Genomic DNA, 22,008 nt, shown 5'->3' with positions numbered 1-22,008 from the left:
TTACTTGTTCTTAGCAACTTGTGTTCTGTGAAAGTTCTCTTCCATTTAAGAGAAAATCCCCAGTGAACCAGCTCTTGTTTAATTTTTATACTGGCAACTGGTAGTTCAGCATAACCCCAGTCCTCTCTACAAAACAGAAGAGAAAGTAGTGACCACCATTCCCTAAAAGGAAGGAAAAAGACACAATGAAACCTCAAATTTTATTTAATCAATTTACACAAATCCACAGCAAATTAAACACAAAATAGCACTATATACAGAGTATTACTTACAATACATTACAGATTTGATTGGTGTAGTGTGTCAGCTCTGACATGATGCTCAGTTACAGTAAATTTCTTTACACAGCTGTACCAGGATAGAGGAATGGAATGCAGCTAAGGAACACTCAGCTTTCCTCATGTTCCATGATGACCAAATCTCAAGCTCACTCATTTCTGCAGAAGTGTGAGGTGCTGTCAGGGAAGGTGGTCATGGCACCTGTATGATATTGCCCCTTCCCTTTCTCCTTCACAGCTCAGTTTTAACCTCAGTTATGGAAGTCAGTAGAGAAGTATAACAGAACATAGACCAGGGAATTTTACTGGAATTCTGACTATTCTTTGCTCTGTCTGTAGGAAGGCAAACATTCAGTATCAAAGCAAGAATCCTTCACCAGCTGCCTTGGAGTGCAGTGATCAGGAACTGGGGCTGCAGCACAAGCCACCTGCATCACCTTTTTGGGGGCAAGTCAAACCCTTTGATGACAGCAGCACATACTTCAGAAAGATAAGACGCAGTTCTAAATTCTGTCTCCAGTAAGGCAGAATAATACAAATGTTTCTTACATATAATGCAGGAGGAGCAGGTTACAGGATGGAGCTGGTAATTTCAGCTGACAGACAAGAGATTTACACCAATTTCATTTTTCTCTCCTGGCTTCCTTCAGACAAGTAGTGAACAGGAGTCACCAATGCCAGATAACCATGTTTAACACCATTCCAATAGTGAAGATACTATAGGATTCCCTGTAGGTACCATCAATAAAGTGGAGGTTTTAAGGCTAAAGTACTCAGTACTATCAATCTTCAGAAAAGTTGGATCAACTTTTTAAGCATTTTTGACTACAAGTTAACATGTGCAGAGATTCATAGCATACTACATCTCCTACAGTGATAAGATGGAGGAACAATCTTACAGTAAGACATTCCTTGACCTACTTAAACTCAGCAGAGCTTAGTAATACTGGAGAAGGATGTAAATCCAGTTGTAGCTGAAGCCCAGCACTCCAGAGACAGCACAGGGAGAGCTGGACTAAAAGATGTGTCCATACTCATGTCTGGAGAGTTGGGTTCTCCTTCCCAGGCTGTTCTCCCTTTGCCTAAGGCCCCAGCACGTTTCATCCTACATCGAGTGCAGTTGTCTTTATCACATAATGCAGTTACAAGGCATGACCCCAACACCAGCTTGAGCTTCAGAAAAAGCATTATTGGCTTTACATGGTAACTTCAGAGACTGAAGTTCTTCTTGGGTCTAATTCTAAAGTTGCTTTTGGAAAACAAATCATACATGGAACATTGAAAGTGCAGCAGTTACTGCCAGCATGAAATACAGAATTTCACAAGATGTGATTGTGTTGAGAGACTAAAACTGCTGTCAAATATACCCAATTTAAACAACTGCATAAAGCACTCAAGTCAGAAATAAATAACAAAGCAGTTTAGATACTGACAAGTGTACTAGAAACTAAACATATTCTTACTAGTGCAGAATTTAAAATATACTCCAATTTAAAATTACCTTCTGAAATTCTGAGATGGGGGAGCATCGTTCTTTTTGTTGCTTAACCAGAGCCCCATGGAATTTTCTTCCCATTAAGTTCAGACTCTGTGTAAGAGCCTGCTCTGCTGCACAAGTGCTCAGGCTGGGATGGCCTCAACAGCCTCGATGAGGTTGAGGGCCAGGCTGTATTGCCCATGGTTCTCGGGCAGGTGCTCCATCACCTTGCTCACCAGCCTGGCTGTCGTTGCAATTGGCACATCCACGTTCTGGATTTCCTGGGGGTCCTGTGTGAAACAATAAACTCAGCATCTCAGTCATTTCACAGGTAAGCCCTCCAGAACCTTTACAAGACAGATTGCTAATGTTTATAAATATAATCAAGCTGATGATTTGACCCCATGAAACTGCTTTACCCTCCGTGGAACAGAACTAACATGAGGAAAAATTGGGGGAGGATCCTAATTCCAAGAGTATAAGAAAGGACCATTCAGATGTAATCTGTCTTTGGTGAACAGAAGCCTCAACAAATCCAGTTTTCCAAACAGGAGCTTAACTTACCATAGCTTTGAGCCAAGTGCTCAGTGTTGGAGGAAGCCTGGTGAGGAGTTCCATGCCCTCCTTGATCTGTCCGTGGAGCAGAGCGAAGGCCAGCCTCTGCCCAGCCAGCATGAGCAGCTGGGATGCCAGCACTTCTTTGTCAGCCACCTGCACGAAGGCCTGAAAGCAGAGAAACACAAGGGACTAGACTGAGTTTCAGTGTGACACAGCTCACTTAGCTGGAAGCCCCAAGAGCTGTAACAAAAGAAAGTCCTTGATACTAAAAGGACAAATCATCTTTGAGGCTGTTTCTTGTGTTACGTGTTACTGTAACAAAGCACAGTATTAGGAGCTTCAGAGTAGCACAAGGCTGAGAATTCCTCTGTACTTGACAGTGATTAGCAGGAGCACAAGAACTGTCTTACAGTCCAGCAACATAATCCCCCCCTCAAGGAAGAGAAGCAGTTTTTTGGTCCTTTTTTTTTTTTTTTTTCCTGAAAGACATTACAAGCAAAAGCAGCCAATTCCTGAAATTATCAAATATAATGAAATTTAAAAGGCCATGCTAGTTATACCAGTAATGTAACTCCCTGTCATGTTTCCACTAGTTGCAATAAACAGATTCTTACTGGGAAAATGGAAAAATAAAGGTAATTATTAATCCTGAAAAGGTACTTTTATAGTCTGACTTTTCAGCCTGGGGATTTTTTCAGCTTGATAAAACCTGCCTAACCCTTATAGGCATCTTAAGTAAGTAAAAAGTAATTTTAGCAGAATACATGACAGTGTTGAAAAATGCTAAAAGCCATTCTTACCTCTTCACCAAGATGATCCATGCCATAACTGTACAGTTCACAGACATAATGCCTTCTGACCAGATCCTCAGAGACCTGAAGATACTGAGCCAGGTCCGCAGCCAAAGTTGGCCAATTCTTCCCCTTCTCAAAAGGAAAATATTCCTCTTCTGAGACTTCTGTGTCCTTCTGTGATGAACACAGCGTTTGAACCGCTGCACTCACAACTTTGAGCAAGAACTTTGAAGCAAAAATCACAGGTTACCTCAGGGTTATCTGTAACTTCAGAAGTTTAAGAATTTTCAGTACAAAACTTCTGCCTACCTGCTGTCGTATGGATAATATGTTTGGATCCATATCCCCACTAGGTAGCAGCTGAATTGATGTAAGGTCTTTGAAAAATGCATTTTTGCCCTAAAATTGAGAACCAAAGACAGGTCTCAGGGAAACAGGCAATACAACAAATCCACTCTGATCCAATACTAAGCAGCCCACTTACTTGTTAAATATATTTTGTACCACAGCTCCTATTTTGCTCACAGAGCAAAGTGAGACCTTGAGTAAGTGAAGGCAAAAAGAAAATGGGTAATAATAATAGTTGTATGCAAAAGAATGTAGGCACAGGAATAGGATTTGATTTTACTCAAGGCATCATATGCACTCCTAAATGACAAAAGATAATGCTATCTGCTAACAGAGAAAGAAAAAAAAAAATACAAAATCAATGGAATTTGGTAAAATGCTAAAATCAGACTCAAATGCTTGATGAGAGTTTGCAGACAAGTGCCTACATCAAAAGGAAAATAATATTCTGCATTTATAAAATTCCAGTAAATCATTTAGAAAAAAAATCTGAACAGTGTTACAGCACTGAATTATTTTCTCCACAGCAGGAATTAAGAGTCTACACCAATACTTTGTGTTTAAATTCTCTTAGAATCGAAGTGTGGTTACAATAGGAGGAGGAAAGCTCAATTTCTGGTATCACGATCAAGCTCCAATTGTAATATGCTGCATTTTAAATGCAGTGACTTTTTAAAGTGGTTTATATAGGTTAAATGAAAAATTGTTTATTCTTTTTGAGATGCTGGGAATACTGGAATAATCATCAGCAATAATGGATACAACAGTGACACTAACATTTCTGACCTTCTTTAAGTATTTATGTTTCCACTGGTCTGGCACTTCTCAAAGAAACCAGAAAAACCTGTCATCCAGTGTTCTGACCATGCAGTATTTTCAAGCCAGCTAATAACTAAAGAGCTGATCTTTATGCAACTGAGGTCACTACAAATCTTTCATTCATAAGGAAGCTAACCAGGTTTGAGTCCCTGCCTGAATTCTGGTGACAATTTCATTAATGCACCACAGTGGACTAAAGGCTTTCATAAAACCATGCAGGAACTCCTTAAAATGCGAAAGCCAGCAAATATCCCAGATACCAAGAGAAAGGGAGTAGTAATTACAGCAGGATTTCATGATCTGCTTTCAAAGCTATACCTTGCTGTCAAACAGTGACAGTGGCTTCACAGCCTTGAGGGAGAGCCTCATGATGGCGTAGAGGACGGTGCAGAGCACGAACTGGTGCTCCACCAGCGGGTAGTGGATGCGCTTCTGCTCCAGGGCCAGCTCCACGATGGACACCGGGCCCTCCACTGACACCCAGGCGTCCTCAGTGTCCAGCACTGGGGCCTGCATCTCATCACTGCTCACGTCTGCCTGCCAAGCAACACACGAGAGAAGTCACACACCACACACCTCCTGCACTGGCCTGCTCTGCAAAGCCTTCAACCACAAGTGCTCTGCAGTGAAATTAAAAAGAAAATTTCACGTTGTTCAGAATATCTTTAATGTTTGTCTGAACCGAACAGTACAGAAATTAGTATAACCATAGTCTTCAAAAATAGATTTTAACCCATCAATTCCCAGCTTTCAATGGGAAAAATAAAAATTTACCTCTAGCAAAGTTTGCAGGAGTTCTGAACAGCAGCCAAGAAAAGCTGTCATTGCTGTGTCACTCATCCCTACATCCTGGTAACAAACAGTAAGATTTAAATTGTTTCAGCTGGAATTAAAATAGGCTTTTATTAGCTCTTTTTGTTTGAGAAGACAGTTGTTGACATAAAACACATAGTTCAGCTCGGTTTCTTAACCTGTTACATTTAAATGTAAACAAATACTGAGGTACAACAAAGAGTTAACAGGAAAATTTGGAATAAAGTAAATGTAGCCATTTACAATACTGTATCTCCAGTGATGACTGAATCAAGCACGGCCACCTAGTAAATTTAATTTTGTGATCATATCAGTTGTCTTCCAAAAAAGTTTTAACTAATGACATTATGCATGAAAAATAATAGTAATTTGTCATCTTATAGTCTCAAGCCGACCCTCTATAATATTTGAAGTTATAGTACTGTTCTAATCTGCTTTTTCAGATAAAAATTAATTTATACTTTTTAAAATTTGTTACATTTTCTCTTGGGCTACATTTTCAACTCTTTTAAAACTTTCAAAAATAAATCACAAACCAGGATTAAATTTAAGGCATTTCTAATTATTTCTTCCCACTCAGACAAAAGTAGTATTACTTGCCCGTCTGCATAATCTGTCCTTTGGAGCTTTTCCAACCTGTTTTTTAAAAAAAAGAGGTAAAATGTATTACAAGTAAATTTTCATTATGATATCTGTTACCCACATTTTAACCTTTTATTACTATTTTCCCAATATAAAATGAGAAAATAGCTCAATTACAGCTACATGATGCAGCACATTGCAAATCTTGCTTTCAACAAAAGACTTGATACAGATTGTAAAGGAATGAACATCACTGATGCCCATATTTAGTTCATCTTTCTTAAAGCCTAGGATAAGAAATAAGGCCCCAGGGTCCTCATTCAAATCTCAGAGATAGCTGAGAAATTCCCAGTGATTTCTAGAATGCAGAACTAAAGCTGTAACACCAAGCAGGATATAAGGAAGAAACCAGTTAGTTAATAAACACTTTTCTCTCTTCTCCCACACGTATTACCTCAGGTGGAAGAGTTATGGTGAAGGATTTGCATAAATGCATGCAGGAAAACTGGAAAAGGGTTTTTGCAGAAGCAACACCTACTACAACCATACACAACTAAGCCTATTTGCTGAAAGGAATGGGGAAGAGGATATTCTCCAGTTCTTAAAGAGCTAAACAAAAAGCAAAGGAAGAAAATGAGAGAAGCAAAGGAGAAGGAAGAGAAGACAAGAGAGCAAAAACTTGCAGATTTTGTGTCAGAGTTTTATTCTTTAAGTCACTATCCACTTACTAGGAGCACTCTTCCTAAACTGCCTTCCAGTAAATGGCCCCACTGCATAGTTACAAGCATGAAAAAACCTGAAGCTTAGCAGGGAACAAAAGACTGCTCAAATTCAAAGCAGACAGTCTACATGCTAGAACAAAAGCTAATTTACAAAAGAAATAATAGTTAAAAGTGTTCAACAACATCCACAAAATCTTTTGTATTTTGCAGAGTAAGAGTTCATATATATGAAATCTGGACTTGTGGTAGATCCTTGGTACGAACTTACCAGGAAACAGGCACAGGCACTTTAAGATATTTATTATCTTCTAACAAAATTTTATATATGCACACAGAGATAGTTTCAAACTGTTTCACAAATATTTCTTATTTAGCAATTACAAGCTAAAACTGCACTTAAGTCTTTAGAGCACACCACCCAGTGTTGATCAGCTGCCTCTAGTTAATAATCCAACAGATTTGATATTTTAAAACATGCATTCCATCATCACTTCTAAAAGTCAGCTACATAATAAGCCAAATAAACTGGTGATGATTTGCATAGTTAAATCAAAGATAATCCAAATACTTTTTAAAACAGAAAACCAAAATGAAATTGTTTATAAATACTGGTTTCACTTTTCAGTGATTAACAAAAGCAGCCTCAAGACACTGCACTCACCTTGTCCATAAGATATGTGGCAGAAGAAAGCCTTTTCACTATGAATGTATTCCACATCATCAGAGCAATACCTGGAACAATCAGACTTATAAACTCCAGGTGAACAGAAAAGGGCTCTTACAAGATGGTGAACAAAGTAAGAAGGAATTGTGAGTTATCCTCACTGCTTTATATCTGGAGTTTAGATTTCTTAGGGGGAGACTACACTGGTGATCAAATACAGTTGTAAGTGCAATTAGTAATCTGTTAAATATCTGATATTATGCAGACTGGGCTAAACACTTCAAGTACACAGCAAGAGAGCACCTTATCTGCATACATAAATAGTCAACAAAAACCAAAATGGTCACCACCTTCATTAAAACAGGGTATCATGCATTAAAAATGCATGAAAAGTAATTGACTGCAATTGATGTTCCACTACTTAAATACAAATAAAAATATTTTCGGAGCAATTTTATTTTAAAATGCTTTTTGTTAAACACATCAACTTTATCTAATAAATTTATTTTCACAGTTGTGATGAAACTCATTTTCACCATGGAAGAGAGAAGCGTGGATGTCAGCAGAAAATTTTGGGGTGGTTTGGTAGTTTTAAGACAAAATGGTCATCACTACTATGAACAGCATTCATTTATTTCAGTCAACAAATATCCATTCTGTTTTACCATTTCAAGAAAGATAACTTTTACTAAGAGTTTTGTACTTACCGTGCTGAATGTGAGCATTAATGATGCATCTTAGATGATCTATAGACCTATTGAGAAAACATGCTTCCTTATGGAAAAAAATAAATAAAAGGACAAGTTAATACATTATTCAAAACTTGCTTTAAATGTAAATTACTAATTTTTAAAGGGCCCAGGTAGATTATCTTAAAGCTTCTACTTTGACAGTTATAAAATTTCTAAGTTATTCAGCAGTTGCAATCTTCTCTACCAGTATCTGGCAAACACACGGGCATGGCAAAGATTGTTTCAGTTATCATGAAACCAACTGTAATTTTTTAGTATAAGTACTGTTAACATACTCTTTGCTGAAAGGCACCTCCACTGACTATAGTAATTTTTCAAATGCAAAATCCGTTCCTGATAGAAAGAGTAATTTTTACTCAATTTTGCTATGAAAGAGTAAGTTTTTAACGAATCTCAGAGGACCCTTCTATTCTACATCAAGTTATGTGGCACAGCACTAAGGAGTGCTAATTTAACTTTCAACATCATCTGATCTTAGGACAACATTTTCCATTAGAGAAACTATAGGACAGGAGAAGAAAAAAAGAATTATTTTTTCTTATAACAACTCCCAGCAGTGGCCAGGGAATCTGAGAACATTCAGGAAATCCCCCTTTCCTCCCACAATAGAATGAGTTCTAGTCTAAAAAATGTTGTATTCTGTGATTTGTTTAAGCATATTTAGAACAGAGAAAAACACGCCTCTATTTTGGAGTACTGAAACTGTTTTGTATCTGCAGCTCAAACAACCAAAAACCTTTCTCAAAGGGAACCCAGTTTCCACAATCCCAGTACTGAGAATCTGATAGCTTTGAAACATCCAGTCCTGGCCTTGTGAAGTGTCATTCAGCCTCAGGACATACTCTCATTTTCTCAAGTCAATTTCCACTTGCCACTTATCACGGAAAAATTGCACTAGCAACTGCTTTAAAAGTCAGTCTTATTAATTTATGTTTTGATGAACTACCAGAAACTTGTGAAGCTACTTCTATCGAGTTGGGCTTAACCATTATTCCCTGCAAAAGACATTTTCCTACCTCTGGGTCCTTATTCCACTGCACTACACATTCCCAAGAGCAATGTGCATGGAGTACATCCACTTCAAGACTACATGGAAATTGCTGATATGCTACTTGCAGCAGCTCTAGAAAAACAAAATCTGAAGTTAGAAGGCAGACTTCTTCCCACTAAAATTTCTGCTACTTCACAACAACAGTCTCTGCAGACTTTTATAATTTGAAAAATTCACATTATTTTCTTACCTAGGATTCTTTCCAAGCCTGTAGTTTCTGCTGGTTCTTCAAGAAAGAGGTTATTATGCATTTCTACAGATTCTTCAGTACTGTCTGTAGTGTTTTTGTACTGGGCCACATTCAGTATAATTGGACTGAAGCCTTGCCTAAAAACCCACTTTGCCACAGTGTCAGCAATACCTCCTAGGGTGTTGAAAAGAAAAGTATGAGGTAGAATCAATGTATTGCAGATTATTTATGGTTCACAATCTAAGGACAAGAGACAATATAGAGGTTTTAACTACTACCTTTAATTACATATGGGCAATTAAAAAACCTCCTAATCAATTGATCAGAAGGTTACAATGCAGTCTTTACAATAATAGCTTTTAACAATTTTAAAGCACTGTTCTACATGATTTGCATTGGTTTTTTAATTGAGAATGGCATCCAGCAAAACAATTTCCAGTGCAAAGTACATCATTAAATAGGTAAGGATGGCTCTACTAGAAAGAAAATCAACAATCTCTCCAATAAAAAAGAACTGTACCTTTTCCAGCTTCAAGCAATTTCTTAACAGACAGTCTGCCCAAAGGCTCAGTCTGGAGTGATGAAACCCTTTTTGTCCTTTTGGTCACTTTGCTATGCAGTAGTGTTTGAAGTATCAGGCAATCCTCTAACTGTTTCAGCAGAAGTTTCCAATATTCAGTATCAAGGGAAAGTGCTTCCCAGGATTCCGTATCTGAACCTAGACTTATTTGGGAAAACTAACAGAAGATATGAATTGGTTTAGGTCTGTTCATTTTAAAGCACCACAATTTTGTTCATAAAAAATGCATAGCATTAAAATTCAAAGCTTTTATATCCCAAATATCCCAAGAGCTACTGCATTTTAAAGTATAATTTACTTCAAAGTATGCATTAACTATTATACAAAGATCAAGTAATATCCCCCACTGCTCACAAGTTACACAGATCCTTAAATAAAAGCCTAAAGGAAATAAAAGGACCTGAAGGATCATCTTACAGTCCCATGTTTAAGTTCATATTTAACTGAAAAGTGGGTTAGAATCCCTTTAAAGTATTTAATTTAAAATCCCCCACTAAATACACCTTTCCCAAATATATGATTAAACCACCTACATTTCCATTTCCTATCATATTAAAAAAATATATCATGTACCCAGAAATACTGGATCACACCACCTGGCAGTTTTGTGTATTATTTTGATAATTCTCATGTCTATCAGCAAATGCTCTGTCAGGAAGCCCAAGAATCTTTCCACATTGGTAGAGAAAAAAAACTGGGGGGAAGATACATGGATTTATGGAGGGAAATTCTGAAGGAAATACATCTGTTACCTTTTTTTTTAAAGCAGAACAGAAGAAAAAGGGACAAAGAGGACATGTAGGTAAAGGATAATATGTTGCAACATATCAACATCTCTATTTTGCAACACTGGCAATTTTGATAAATACAATTGCAATACTTCAGGTGAGTGTGCAAAAGTACTAAAACGCTTCCTGGTGCTCTAGTTAAAAATTATAAGGCAGACACCATTAAGGGTTGGAGCACCTCTCCTATGAAGACTGAGAGACTTGGGATTGCTCAGCCAGGAGGAGAAAAAGCTCCAGTACCTAAAAGGGGTCTATGGGAAAGGGACTTTTTACAAGGGCAAGTAGTGATCAGACAAGGGAGGTGAGATTTAAAGATGAAAAAGGAGGTTTAGACTGGGTATTAGGAAAAAATTCTTTACTGTTAAGGTGGTAGGCACAGGCTGACCAGGGAAGTTGTGGATGCCACTTCCTTGGAAGTGTTCAAGGCCAGGATAATGATGCTCTTGAGTAACCTGGTCTAGAGGGAGGAGTCCCTACTCATGGCAGCAGGGGCTGAAAACAGACCATCTTTAAATTGCCTTCCAAGCCAAACCATGCTCTGGTTCTGTTTACAAGACTGAACGTCACCTACATCTCATCTAATCTGTTCAAATACATCTACCTGGTGCCATTTGGAAATGGAATAATGTTTTCCACATTGAATTGTAATGCTGTATGCAGTTTCACAGCCTTAATCACAACTTGGTAAAGGTATTTATTGCCAAGAAAACCAAGCATCCATCATATTAAGAAGGGATAGTAACATAGGTACTACAAAAATTCAACAGTATACTTCAAAATAAAATCGCAACTATGTGATAACAAGCTTACCATCCAAAGCTCAGTGGACTTCTCAAATTTATATGGAAAGTGTGTAGGCTTTAAGTTTGTCAATATCATTTGCTACTGAGAGAAACTCAATGTACAGTTTTCATATTTAAATACGTTTAGTAAACTATCCTGACACATTCATCTCAGCATAATGTTTTTCAGATCTGAATGCAAATTATCAGGCTCACAGGATGTCAGGCTTGCGCCCGGGCTGGAATGAGGCCAAATGCTGAGGGTGTTATTGTTACCAGGACAGTTGCATGGAGGTGATACAGTAACGAGAAGAGAAGGGGAGGTGTGAGGTGCGTTACCTTTTTCTCGTTCAGGCTGTCGATGATGTGCGCGGTGACAGAGTGTCCCACGTGAGCGGACAGCAGGGCAGCCGCGTTGTTTTGGGACTGAACGCAGGCCGTGCGCATCTGCTGCCACCAGGGGGACACGGACTGCGTGTCCCACGACTCGTCTATAGCGACTGCGGGCAAAGGGAGAGCGGCAAACTCAGCTTGGGTCACTGCGCAGGAGCCACCTGCACTTGTGAGCCCAGCTTGCCCATGTGCACAGCAGCTTCTGACTGCTCTACGTGATCATTTTCCTGATATTTAAACACACGGGTTCTGGATTGTAACTCAAGTTTAAAACAGAATGTGAATTACTCATTCCCAAAACTCATTTGTAGCAAACATGAGACAATAGATGTGAATCACTAGGTAGCAAACATGCTATATGCTTAGAAGAGCTAAGGGATGTTACGCTTCACAATGCAGACAGATTCATTTGTGATTTCAAGATGCCACACATATTCAATGCACTCAAGCTATCTCCCTTCAGGCTACCTTGTGCTCAGCAGCATTAATTTACTCAGACAGCAGCAGAAGCTTATTAATGCTTCCCATTTCAAGGTGATAATGCTGCTCTATGATGAAGCAGGCAATAAAGGAACCTGGCACAGATTTATCCATAGCAGCTGTATGTGAGGTAGGAAAATCAGCATTTATTCGTATGTACAACATATGCACAACCTACCCCAAATTATGGCAAACTGACTTTATAGAGTACTCAAGTTACAAATGCTGCTAAAGTAACAGCAAAGTAAAGGATGCCTGAGAGCCAGACAGCACAAATTAAAGAGATTACCTATTCAAAAAATGTGACAAAAGCAAGCTGGACAGCCATACTCTGGTGCCAAATAGGAGTTGTGTCAACTCAGTGTAGAGTGAGAGTGAAAACATGGCATGATTAGTTAGTCCATGAACATACAGCATTAAGTTTTGCTGCATAATTTGTGAGTGAGGAAAACCCAAAGTGGTAATAGAGGTTAGTCAGAGTAGTAAATTTCTAATAATACAACAGTTGCCTTTGAGTATCTTAAATGCACATCTCACCTTTCATTTTGCTCAGAAGTGACAGCATTGTGTGAAGGCAACTAACAGAATCTGGTTTGTCTAGAATATCCTTTTCCTTGGAAAGCCATAAATTGAGAAGGAGTGACTGTAAAAAAAAAAGAATACGGAATTGAAGCGGTAAAATGAAAGTCTAATATTGCAACATACCTAATGCAAACAGTTTCTCAAACAAGTTTTGTGTCACAGTGTAAAAATGCTATATCTATGAACCATCATATTAACATAGCCAGTTAAAAATACACAGCTCAATGCACTCTATCACAGATACTGAAATTAAATAATACAATCAGTGCATTTAATTAGGAAGATATTCTAGAAAACACTCCCTTTTGAAGGCTCAACTTGGCAAACATTAGGAGTTACCAATATTACAGTTGGAAGTGTTACAACACTTGTATACTTGAATACTTGTAATACTTCTACACTTGAATACTTGTAATGAATATTTTAGACATTCCTACTAAAATACCTACATTTTCTACTAGAATTTTTTTTTTCTGTGATCTCTCTTAACTGGAAAATGCAAATATGAGCAACTAAAGAACTGAATATGGGGGTACTTGAACACAGCCTGAATACAGCAGTAATCTAAAGGTCAACATGCAGAAATTTTCCTTTCAATGTTTTGTTTTCAAAATACTAAATCAAAGTTTTGTAATAAACATCTTACCAACAAGGTTTGTGGGCTAAAACCTGCTGATTCCAGTGCATGGCAGACTTCCTCTGTGGAACTCTCCCCACACAAACACTTCCAGAAGAAAAAGCTGCCTGAAGCAAGAATTAGTTGACATTATGAATGGTATCTAAAACCACAATCCTTACACTTAGACAAAAGGTAATCTATTGATCAGGTTCCAATGAGTGCAATACAAAAGAACAAGTCACATTCAGGATCACCTGGTGTTCACCTGTCTGCCAGGTTAAACCACAACAGTCTTTTCTGATGCCCAACAAGGGGCACAGAGGGTTGAGATAATGACAGATCTGACCAGAGAATATTAAAACAAATTTGTCATAAGCATTCATTACATTACTTCAATAGTTGATGGTCACAATGCTGATGGATTTGCTGCCAGACTGTGTTAAGTGACGTGTAAATTGCTGTAAACATTCCTTGTTGTGCTCTATCTCCCCTGGGGGGTCGGTTTGGGTTATCACATACTCTGTAACGCTGGTCATGGCACGATAACATCTTTATCGTGACACTGATCTGCGTTTGGCCTCAGCCCTGCCACCATCTCCGGCCCCTGGGAGCCGTGCAGTGGGAACGATTCGCAATTACACCTTTGCTCCTCCAGAGGGAAACGCCTTCCTCCACCTGCCCCTTCTCCAGCCGAATTAGAGTCATTCTGCTCAACACTGCTCGGTACAGTCAAAGGGAAGAGAAGGCCTCTGGATCTGATGGCAGAGTGACAGGCACTGTGGCTACTCTGAGCCCAGCAACCTGGCTGAGCTAGAGAACCAAGCTGACACTGAATCACTGACAACTCTACACAAGAAGAAACACTGGAAGTGGAAGTCAGCTCACTCAGTAGGAGGAACAGGAGAAGAAGGTGGATGAAGCAGACTATTCCACAGCAGGGCCAGCGTGAGAGCAGTAGAATGAGGTGGTCACTACTCAGGAAGGAAGAAGAGGAAGAATTTGTAAACAAGGCAGTAACCAAAAAATCCCTGTGCCTGAGGGAGCTGCAAGGTATCAGTGAAGATTTCAGCCAAAATCCGGGTGTGTACGCTGTCATTCAGCCGTTCTTATGTTGGGATAAGAGGGCCAGTAGCCTGAAATGAGAGGGTAAGGAAGCCAAAAAGCTGGGATCCCTCTCTAGGGAAGAGGGCATTGACAACATAATGGGAAAAGGGGCACAAATCTTCAGCCTCTAGAGGCAACTCCTCTCAGGTGTGAAGGGAAGGAATCCCTTTAAGGAATACATTGCATGTCACCCAGGCAAGTGGACTGATCCAGACTGCACAGAACAGGCTGAAGCCAGCCTTTGGAAAGACTGAAAGATGCAAAGGGCTTTTAAAGGCTACATGGAATGCAGTGGGTGCTGGGACATTCAAACATTGGGATCCAGAGGTAGCTATGGTCACTTGGTTGGTTGGCAACCAATGGCCCTAGAGATCTGCCAATCAAATTACCCCTGCACAATCAAAGCTCTACCATACAAAAGAAAGAGATTAAAATACACTGGAGAACAGAGTTTATGGTATTCCTGCCTCAGGCAAAAGCAAGCCCATTTGTGGAACTGCTTTTGCTAAGGGACCTGGATGCACTTGGGGAAGTCTGATGTGCACCTCAAGGAGATTTGATTCTGGGTGAGAACAGCCAATCATTTGAATTGGATGTTCATTGCTATATTGTACGACATCACTACTAGGAATGCTATATGCCATATTAATGTTATTACAATAAAAATTACACAGATTAATGGCAATTTAATTTTGATGAACCTGGCAAAGTACAGTGATGCTATAACATGACAAGCACAGCAGTGATGGAACGAGAATTGGTTTCAGCATGCAACAATCTAACACCACACACCACTTCTACTGCCCTAGAGGACTACTACAGATGACAGATGGAGCCCTGGACAGACAGCCATGGACTAAATTAAATCAATGGACATTTTAGAAGGACCTTGTTGAAAACCTCAGCTCCACAAATTAGGGGTCCTTGTTGCCTCACCTAATGGACTTGTGCTTCCTCTGGTCAGCTCCCCCATCTCTGAGGCTAAAGTCAGTCCTGCCATTAACTCAACTCTTAGGGTGCTGTGACCATGAAAGAAACAGCACAGTACAGCTGCTCTCTGAAGTATCCAGTTACCATTGCTCAATTCAATAATAAATAATGGGGTGTTAATAAATGGATAAGCAGTGGTTACATGGCTTCAGGGTAATTGTATCCACAGATGCAGTTAACTTGTATTAATATTCATTCATGTATAAAGATGCCCTCCAGCTAAAGGTAAGAGTCTAAAAGGAGAAGTTGCATACTACTTCTAGGCAAGACAGATTACTAAGGCCCTCAAATTAAGGCTAAAATATTTATATCATCTTAGATTAAAATCAGTCTGAGTAATGTGACAGAGCTCAATAGCTCTTACCTAAAGCCACATATTCTCCATCTTCCATATTTTTTACAGTAATCACATCCTTTTCATATTCCAGATATTCTAAGAACATTTTCACAGACAACACATCATCCTTCTCATCAGTCAGCTGAGTGGCAGTTTGAGCATTTTCTTTCTTGTAGTTTTCCAGTAAAGTTTCAAGCCTATGAAAATCTTTTTGTTCAAGACGAAGCAGTTTAGCCAAGTCCTTAAAAGCAAAAAAACCCAACAAACTCATTTCACAAGACTTATACAAGCAGATGGTTTTCAAAATATAGTAAAAATTTCAAAAGTCAGAAGAGTCAAAATATTAAATTTTGAACATTAAAAACGTCTTTAAGCAGGGCCAAAACAATCTCCAAATCAGTTATTCACATTGCTGAAATGAAGAGCTTGTCTAGCTTCCTTTTTAAGGACCAGTACAGATGCATTTCCCATTTTTAGATGCTGCCTTTAGCATAACAATCGTCCATCAAGTAAACAAGCCTATTAAATACCAGAATGGTTTCATAAATATATAAGCAGCTTTACAAATTATAGCAAAAGCAAGCCAAATTATGCTGCTATGCAAGCATCAAAATTTTTAACTTCTACAGGTCCCAAAATATCCCTCCAAAATCAAAGTTAAGAACATGCTATGTACTTTGAATAAGGGACTGAAAACAGGAGACAGTGGTTTTCTTTTCACTTGCATCTCAATTTTATGTGTCTCCTAAAGAATATTAGGTAGATGAATTAGCAGACACTTGTATGAGCTGGAGGGAAGGTATTATAAACAATTAATTCATTAAAAGCTGCAGGCCATAAAAATGGGTCACTTGCTTACCCACTTATTTTATCTGAAGCTTTGAAAACCTATTTTTATGCTTAAATCATCACTTGAATTTAAAAAAGACAACTGATTTTTAAATTTACTCACATTATCTGAAGGTGAAGTCTCTTTCTGTATGCTCTGGGAATTTAGTTTGCTAACCAGTTCATAAAGATGTAACAGCTTTAACTTATTTGCACAGAACTGCAGCAGTCCTTCATCCACACACTCCAGCTCTGAGGAGAAATAAAACTACATTTGAACTTGAAGATGCAGCCTGGAATAGTGAAACACACGCACAGGACTGGAAGATTTCTGAAGCTCACTGTAATTTTTTGATGCACTGCTGTTTGCAATGATTACACTCAATTCAGAGCAGCATAAAATAAGAATTATTTTTACAAGAGGTATTAAAGAAAGCTATCAGACTTGTTTTACAGCTAGAAGTTGACAACGTGGAACTGAACAAAGACAAATCTATCATCTTCACCTGGTTTAAGGCCAAACCAGATTGTCAAAAATTGAATACAGTTCCTATTTTCCTTCATCAAGAATAACAAACTATAATATTTTTTTCATTCTGACAACACTTTAAACATATTCCTCTCATCTGAAGAAGGCTTGATAACTATTAACATTAATTAAATTTCACCTTTGCAATACACTGCCTTCTGTATTTTTGCAATCAGTCTCAGAAATTTCATGTATCTATTGACATTCAAATTCCAATACAGGAAATTCAATACAGGAAACTAACAACAACATGTCCAAAAAACCCTTTTATTCCAACTTATTAGTCTTTAAAGAAAGCTTTCTTGAGAGATCCTAAAACAGCCATTCTATTCAAAAGATTCCTCTGAATACATAATTTTCACCTCAAGCTGCTTCTAAATATGATTTTCACTTACAAACCCTTAAATACTTTTGATATATTGCTATTAAAATCCTACCAAAAAAAGAGAAAAACACAGAGAGCTTGTCACAGAGCCACTTGACCTTGAATTCACAACCACAGCATTCACAGCCCAAGATCTGCTTCGTATTATCTTTTTAAATTTTTTTTATTTTTAAAATTACCTACTAGACAGAAGTAGAGGAGTATAACACTACTCTTGCAAAATCAGAAGGCTGGAACATCAGTCAAATTTGCTGTATATTGTGACTGTGGGGAAATAATGTTATGTCTGACAAGAGATTATTGATGAAAAAGGCACAAACCTTATACAATATACTACTCTGCCAACCTCTCTTCATAATTAAGTCATGTTTCTGTTTTCCTTCGGATATTTTAGGAGCTCTAACAGAAATGGATAATACTATTGATTTAGAATGAGGTAGAGAACTGCATGTGTGAAGGTCTCAATCTCCTCTATGTACTTCAAGAAAACCATAAAAAAGAACTACCACTGATAAAAATGAAGGAGAGATTTCTTTGATTTTCAGCAACAAGATTTTGAATTCGCAATGGCATTTCCTGACATAAGCTCTGAAATCTCTACCAAAACATGAAGTATTTGGTAAATTTCAGCAAAATTTACCAAAAAAAGATACTAGATATGGTCATAGCTGAGATTCTCAAAGATTTTGTGCTTCAAGTACATTAAAATTCACAGATCATTCCACATCCTCACTTCCTTCTTTGGAGAGAGAATAAATTAAAACATCTACAGGAAAAAGTCTATGAACCTTCTTTCTAAAAGAAGCTTTTACTTCTCAGAGCAGTTGTTGTCAAGTTTGTTTTGGTGGGTTTTTTAAAAAATAAAATCACAAGTTACTATGCACACAGCAATCTTAGCCAAGCATACTTACAATACTTACAAAATAGCAAGCTATTTGTAGCCTGCATTAAATAAAGACATGGAAAAACAACATCTTGTGATATCTAGCACTGAAACTAAGCAGACTAAGCCTGTCTCCCTGTGGAATAGTACATTTCTACAATAGTCTCACAGCACTGCAGACAAAGTGGAAATGCCTCTCTATATTTGCAAAATAGATATCCACCTACCCTGTTTTTTTAAATTATCCATTAATGTCTGAGTGATGTTTGTGAGAGATGAAAGTGGCACACGTTCACTTGTCAATATACTTTCCAAAGCCTGTTAAGCAGATAGTCAAGAGAATTAAACATTCACTTAATCTCATTGCAAAAACATGCAAGTTAAGTCAACAACAGCACCAATCTGTGACCACGATTTTTCATCTGTATTTCACCTTCACATATACTTGTGGCATAATTTGTTCCTACAGAAAGGTTTTCTCTCTTTTCACTATTCATAGACAATGCCTTGGGGAAGTCACAAGTCAAAGTTAATTCTAGTCAGTATGTTGTAAAAAATCTACCCAGAAAAAAAAACACACAGAAACCCTAAACATCTCATTATTTGCTTCAAGTAATTCTAGGGAAAAAAATAACTTATTTTGAAAGATTTAGCACTCTGATAATGCAGTACTTTTCTTCTAATATTAAAGTATACTCTAAATGTTCACCTGTTTTTTTGTAGCAGGATATTTGATATCAAGTATTAATTCCTTTGCTTCAGCTTCAATTAAATCTGCAAACAAAGACATCACAATTTCAATTCATATTCCTCAAATGCCTCCTAAAGAGCAAGCCAAACTGCACCTCAGTTAAGGTGCATATGAACCCCGACAAAGATGAAGACACTGTTGCAGAAGCTGCCAAAATAAGCTTGAGGAAAATGAAACAAAATAACAGAAACCAAGCTATTTAAAGATCATAGCTCATAGCACACACAGCTGTCAGAATGCACCACAATCATACTTGTGGTTGCACACTCACAATACAGATTATCCAAGAATTCCTTGATAATATAATCTTAAGAAATTATATAAGAGAACCTACCTGGATCTGAGGTTTTAGCTTTGAGTAAAGCATTTAACTTCTTCACTAGATGCATATCCTTTGCTCGTTCACTCTTTTTATCACTGAAGAAAAAGAATTTTTAATTGTATGAGTGAAGAACTAAAAGTATTGATTCAATAAAACTGTATTTTTTAAATTATTTATGCTACTTTAAGGTAACATCCCAATAATGAAAATCATGCTAATCCACACAAACCAATGAGACTATTACAGAGTACTATTCAGCTTGAAAAGGAACACCAGAATTGCAGTCTCCAACTGTTTCCAAAAACAACAATGAAATTAATTCACTTATATAGAGTATAAAAAGTCCTTACCTCAGTGATAAATGGAAAGGTACATGGACCGTTTTTACACTTCCAGAGACTGGATCAACAAGGCAGATCTGGTAAGTCTGGGGCTGCCATCCCTGACTGGTCACATTGTTAAGACCCATTATTTTATAACCAGGATACAACAACCTGAAATTTTTAAAAATGGCCAAAATTAGCTACCTTCTCTACCCACAAACAAAATAAAGAAGCAACAAGTTTTATGAAGCTAAGGTTTAAGAACTGCTAAACACCTTTACCAGGAAAGACTGTAGAGTGATGAAATTTAACCAAGTCCACACCTCTAGAACAACAAGTTGCATTCAGTGGAAACACTGGGCAGCACAGGAAGTGTTTGCTAACACCACTAGCAATTTTACTCCTGACATAGCTATGGATCACTTCATTGCAGCAGCACAGCCACCATGCCTACCTGCTACCTGTTGCTTACCTGCAGTATTTCCCCACATTGAAGGCTCCAACCCGAGGTCCTTGCTGTGTGCTCCACACTTCCAGAATGCCTCTTCTTGGAGCATAGATCACAAGGAACTGAGCTACCCTGCTTGGACCCTGTGCATTTCCAAAAGGAGAAGAATCCATCTTCTCAGTTTCCCTCTCCTGAAGGTCCTCTACAGTCTGTATCCAACCAACTTCTGCATCACGGTACCCTTTGTAATAGAAGACAGAAGGTCATTAGTGTGCAGAAATTAATAGAGGATTAGCAATCAAGCTGTAATCTTGAGCTTTGTTTCAAATTGTGCAACTCCTGACTCCTGTAAAGAACTCTGGTCCATTGACTTGGAACGGGGCCCACCAGAGAGCGGCCAAACACAGCCTTTGGCAAAGCTCTGGGGAGGGACAAATTTTTCTGAAGAAGATATAAAAAACCCCAAAACTCATCAGGTCAGTACTCTGGACATTACACCAACGCAAGAAATTGAGAAGTCCCTTGCTGTGCAGACATCATTATGAAATGAGAATCTAACAAGCTGTGTCTTCTCACTGATTTTTCAAAGTTTATCTTCTCTGCAGAATTAAAGAGGGTACTAGAGCATTTCAAGAGAAAGAATCTTGGAGAATAGAGCTAAAGCTCTTCCAAAAAAGATGCAAACCAAATAGACCAGTATTCCAAGGTTTTACAACAATGGACTTTATATTACACCTGACTTTGTAAAGAAGCAATGTACTAAAATTCTTGGAATTATAAGTCATAAGAATTCATCATGGAATTCATAAGAAGCCCCAGTGTTTTGAAGAATATAATTTGCTATACAAATATCACTACCACACCTTTCCACATGCGAACTGCAAGTCCTCTTGTAACATCCAGCAAAATAACCCTTCCAAACTCATCTGTTACTGCAGCCAAAGTGTTACATGGAGAAAGACATATCCTTTCACCATGGCGCCGGGAGTCGGGAAGTCCAAACCTAAAAAAATAAAAATGAAGCAAAATTACTAGACAAAGACATATACTTTTCTTCTGAAATAGTTAGATTTTTTTTTCCTAAGGATTAAGATTTCTTTTTTTAAGGTAACAGAAAATATGGGTAAAATAAGAGCAAATAATGAAAAAAGTTCTTGTTCTGTCTACCAAGATGTATCATAGCTCTGCTTAAGTCCTACTGAAAAAGTAAAGTTCAGAAAATAGGATTTGTGTGATTGCCTTGTCATGCACTGTCAGGCAATGACTACAGTAACAATGAACCCACACACTGGAAGGAAAAGATGAATAATTATTTGTCCAGAATGATAAACTGAAATGAAACAAATATTAAAATTAATTACCTAGAAACTACCATTACTGCTTGAAGTCACATGTTCATCAGTTATACACCTTTCTAAATAATTTAAATAATTAAAATCACAGGACATTCAAAACAACTGACAGCGAAAAAACAACAACTTACCTCACTGCTAATGGGGTTGCAGGTTCCACTTTTGGTTTCTGTTTTTGGACAGGTTCTTCTTCATGTTTACTCTTCCAACCAAGCCAGCCACTTGCAACAGAAGAACATAACAAGAATTACACTAATGGTCCTAAAAACATTCAGAACATTGTGCAGCTACAACTATTTAAAAAAAAAAAAAAAGACATTTTTAAAAATTTTATTACCTGGCAGCATTAAATAATGCTGAAGTCAGTTTGCTTGCAACTGCTAAGGCAACATGAGACAACAGGGGCTGTGAGCTACCCTGAAATACAGGAATAAAGTGTTTAGAAAGTCAAGGAATAGTCAGCTGTGAACCACCCTGAAATGAA

At 37.9% G+C, this 22,008-nt stretch overlaps 1 protein-coding gene across 3 annotated transcripts in view; it reads right to left on the bottom strand.

Moving 5' to 3' along the window:
- Positions 1–186: 186 nt before the first annotated feature.
- RAB3GAP2 (RAB3 GTPase activating non-catalytic protein subunit 2) overlaps positions 187–22,008 on the bottom strand; it is a 41,849-nt gene continuing 20,027 nt past the window's right edge. For all 3 annotated transcript variants that reach the window (XM_014876886.2, XM_088161159.1, XM_014876887.2), the window contains exons 11-35: positions 21,862–21,941; positions 21,656–21,745; positions 21,036–21,175; positions 20,197–20,413; positions 19,752–19,895; positions 19,414–19,496; positions 19,038–19,102; positions 18,556–18,646; positions 16,656–16,783; positions 15,731–15,944; positions 13,300–13,397; positions 12,609–12,714; positions 11,538–11,698; positions 9,569–9,785; positions 9,049–9,222; positions 8,824–8,930; positions 7,763–7,829; positions 7,053–7,123; positions 5,688–5,723; positions 5,049–5,123; positions 4,593–4,811; positions 3,417–3,506; positions 3,114–3,332; positions 2,320–2,478; positions 187–2,045 (exon numbers count right to left, since the gene is read on the bottom strand). In XM_014876886.2, the coding sequence (XP_014732372.2) occupies positions 1,899–2,045; positions 2,320–2,478; positions 3,114–3,332; positions 3,417–3,506; positions 4,593–4,811; positions 5,049–5,123; positions 5,688–5,723; positions 7,053–7,123; positions 7,763–7,829; positions 8,824–8,930; positions 9,049–9,222; positions 9,569–9,785; positions 11,538–11,698; positions 12,609–12,714; positions 13,300–13,397; positions 15,731–15,944; positions 16,656–16,783; positions 18,556–18,646; positions 19,038–19,102; positions 19,414–19,496; positions 19,752–19,895; positions 20,197–20,413; positions 21,036–21,175; positions 21,656–21,745; positions 21,862–21,941 (3,198 nt within the window). In that variant the 3' untranslated portion in view covers positions 187–1,898. The remainder of the gene's footprint in view (positions 2,046–2,319; positions 2,479–3,113; positions 3,333–3,416; positions 3,507–4,592; positions 4,812–5,048; positions 5,124–5,687; positions 5,724–7,052; positions 7,124–7,762; positions 7,830–8,823; positions 8,931–9,048; positions 9,223–9,568; positions 9,786–11,537; positions 11,699–12,608; positions 12,715–13,299; positions 13,398–15,730; positions 15,945–16,655; positions 16,784–18,555; positions 18,647–19,037; positions 19,103–19,413; positions 19,497–19,751; positions 19,896–20,196; positions 20,414–21,035; positions 21,176–21,655; positions 21,746–21,861; positions 21,942–22,008) is intronic.

This window comes from Sturnus vulgaris, chromosome 3 (genome assembly GCF_052056855.1).
Source record: "Sturnus vulgaris isolate bStuVul1 chromosome 3, bStuVul1.hap1, whole genome shotgun sequence".
Classification (NCBI taxonomy): Eukaryota; Metazoa; Chordata; class Aves; order Passeriformes; family Sturnidae; genus Sturnus; species Sturnus vulgaris.
The sequence above is the reverse complement of the archived record's forward strand: the minus strand, read 5'-3'. Positions and strand labels throughout refer to the sequence as shown.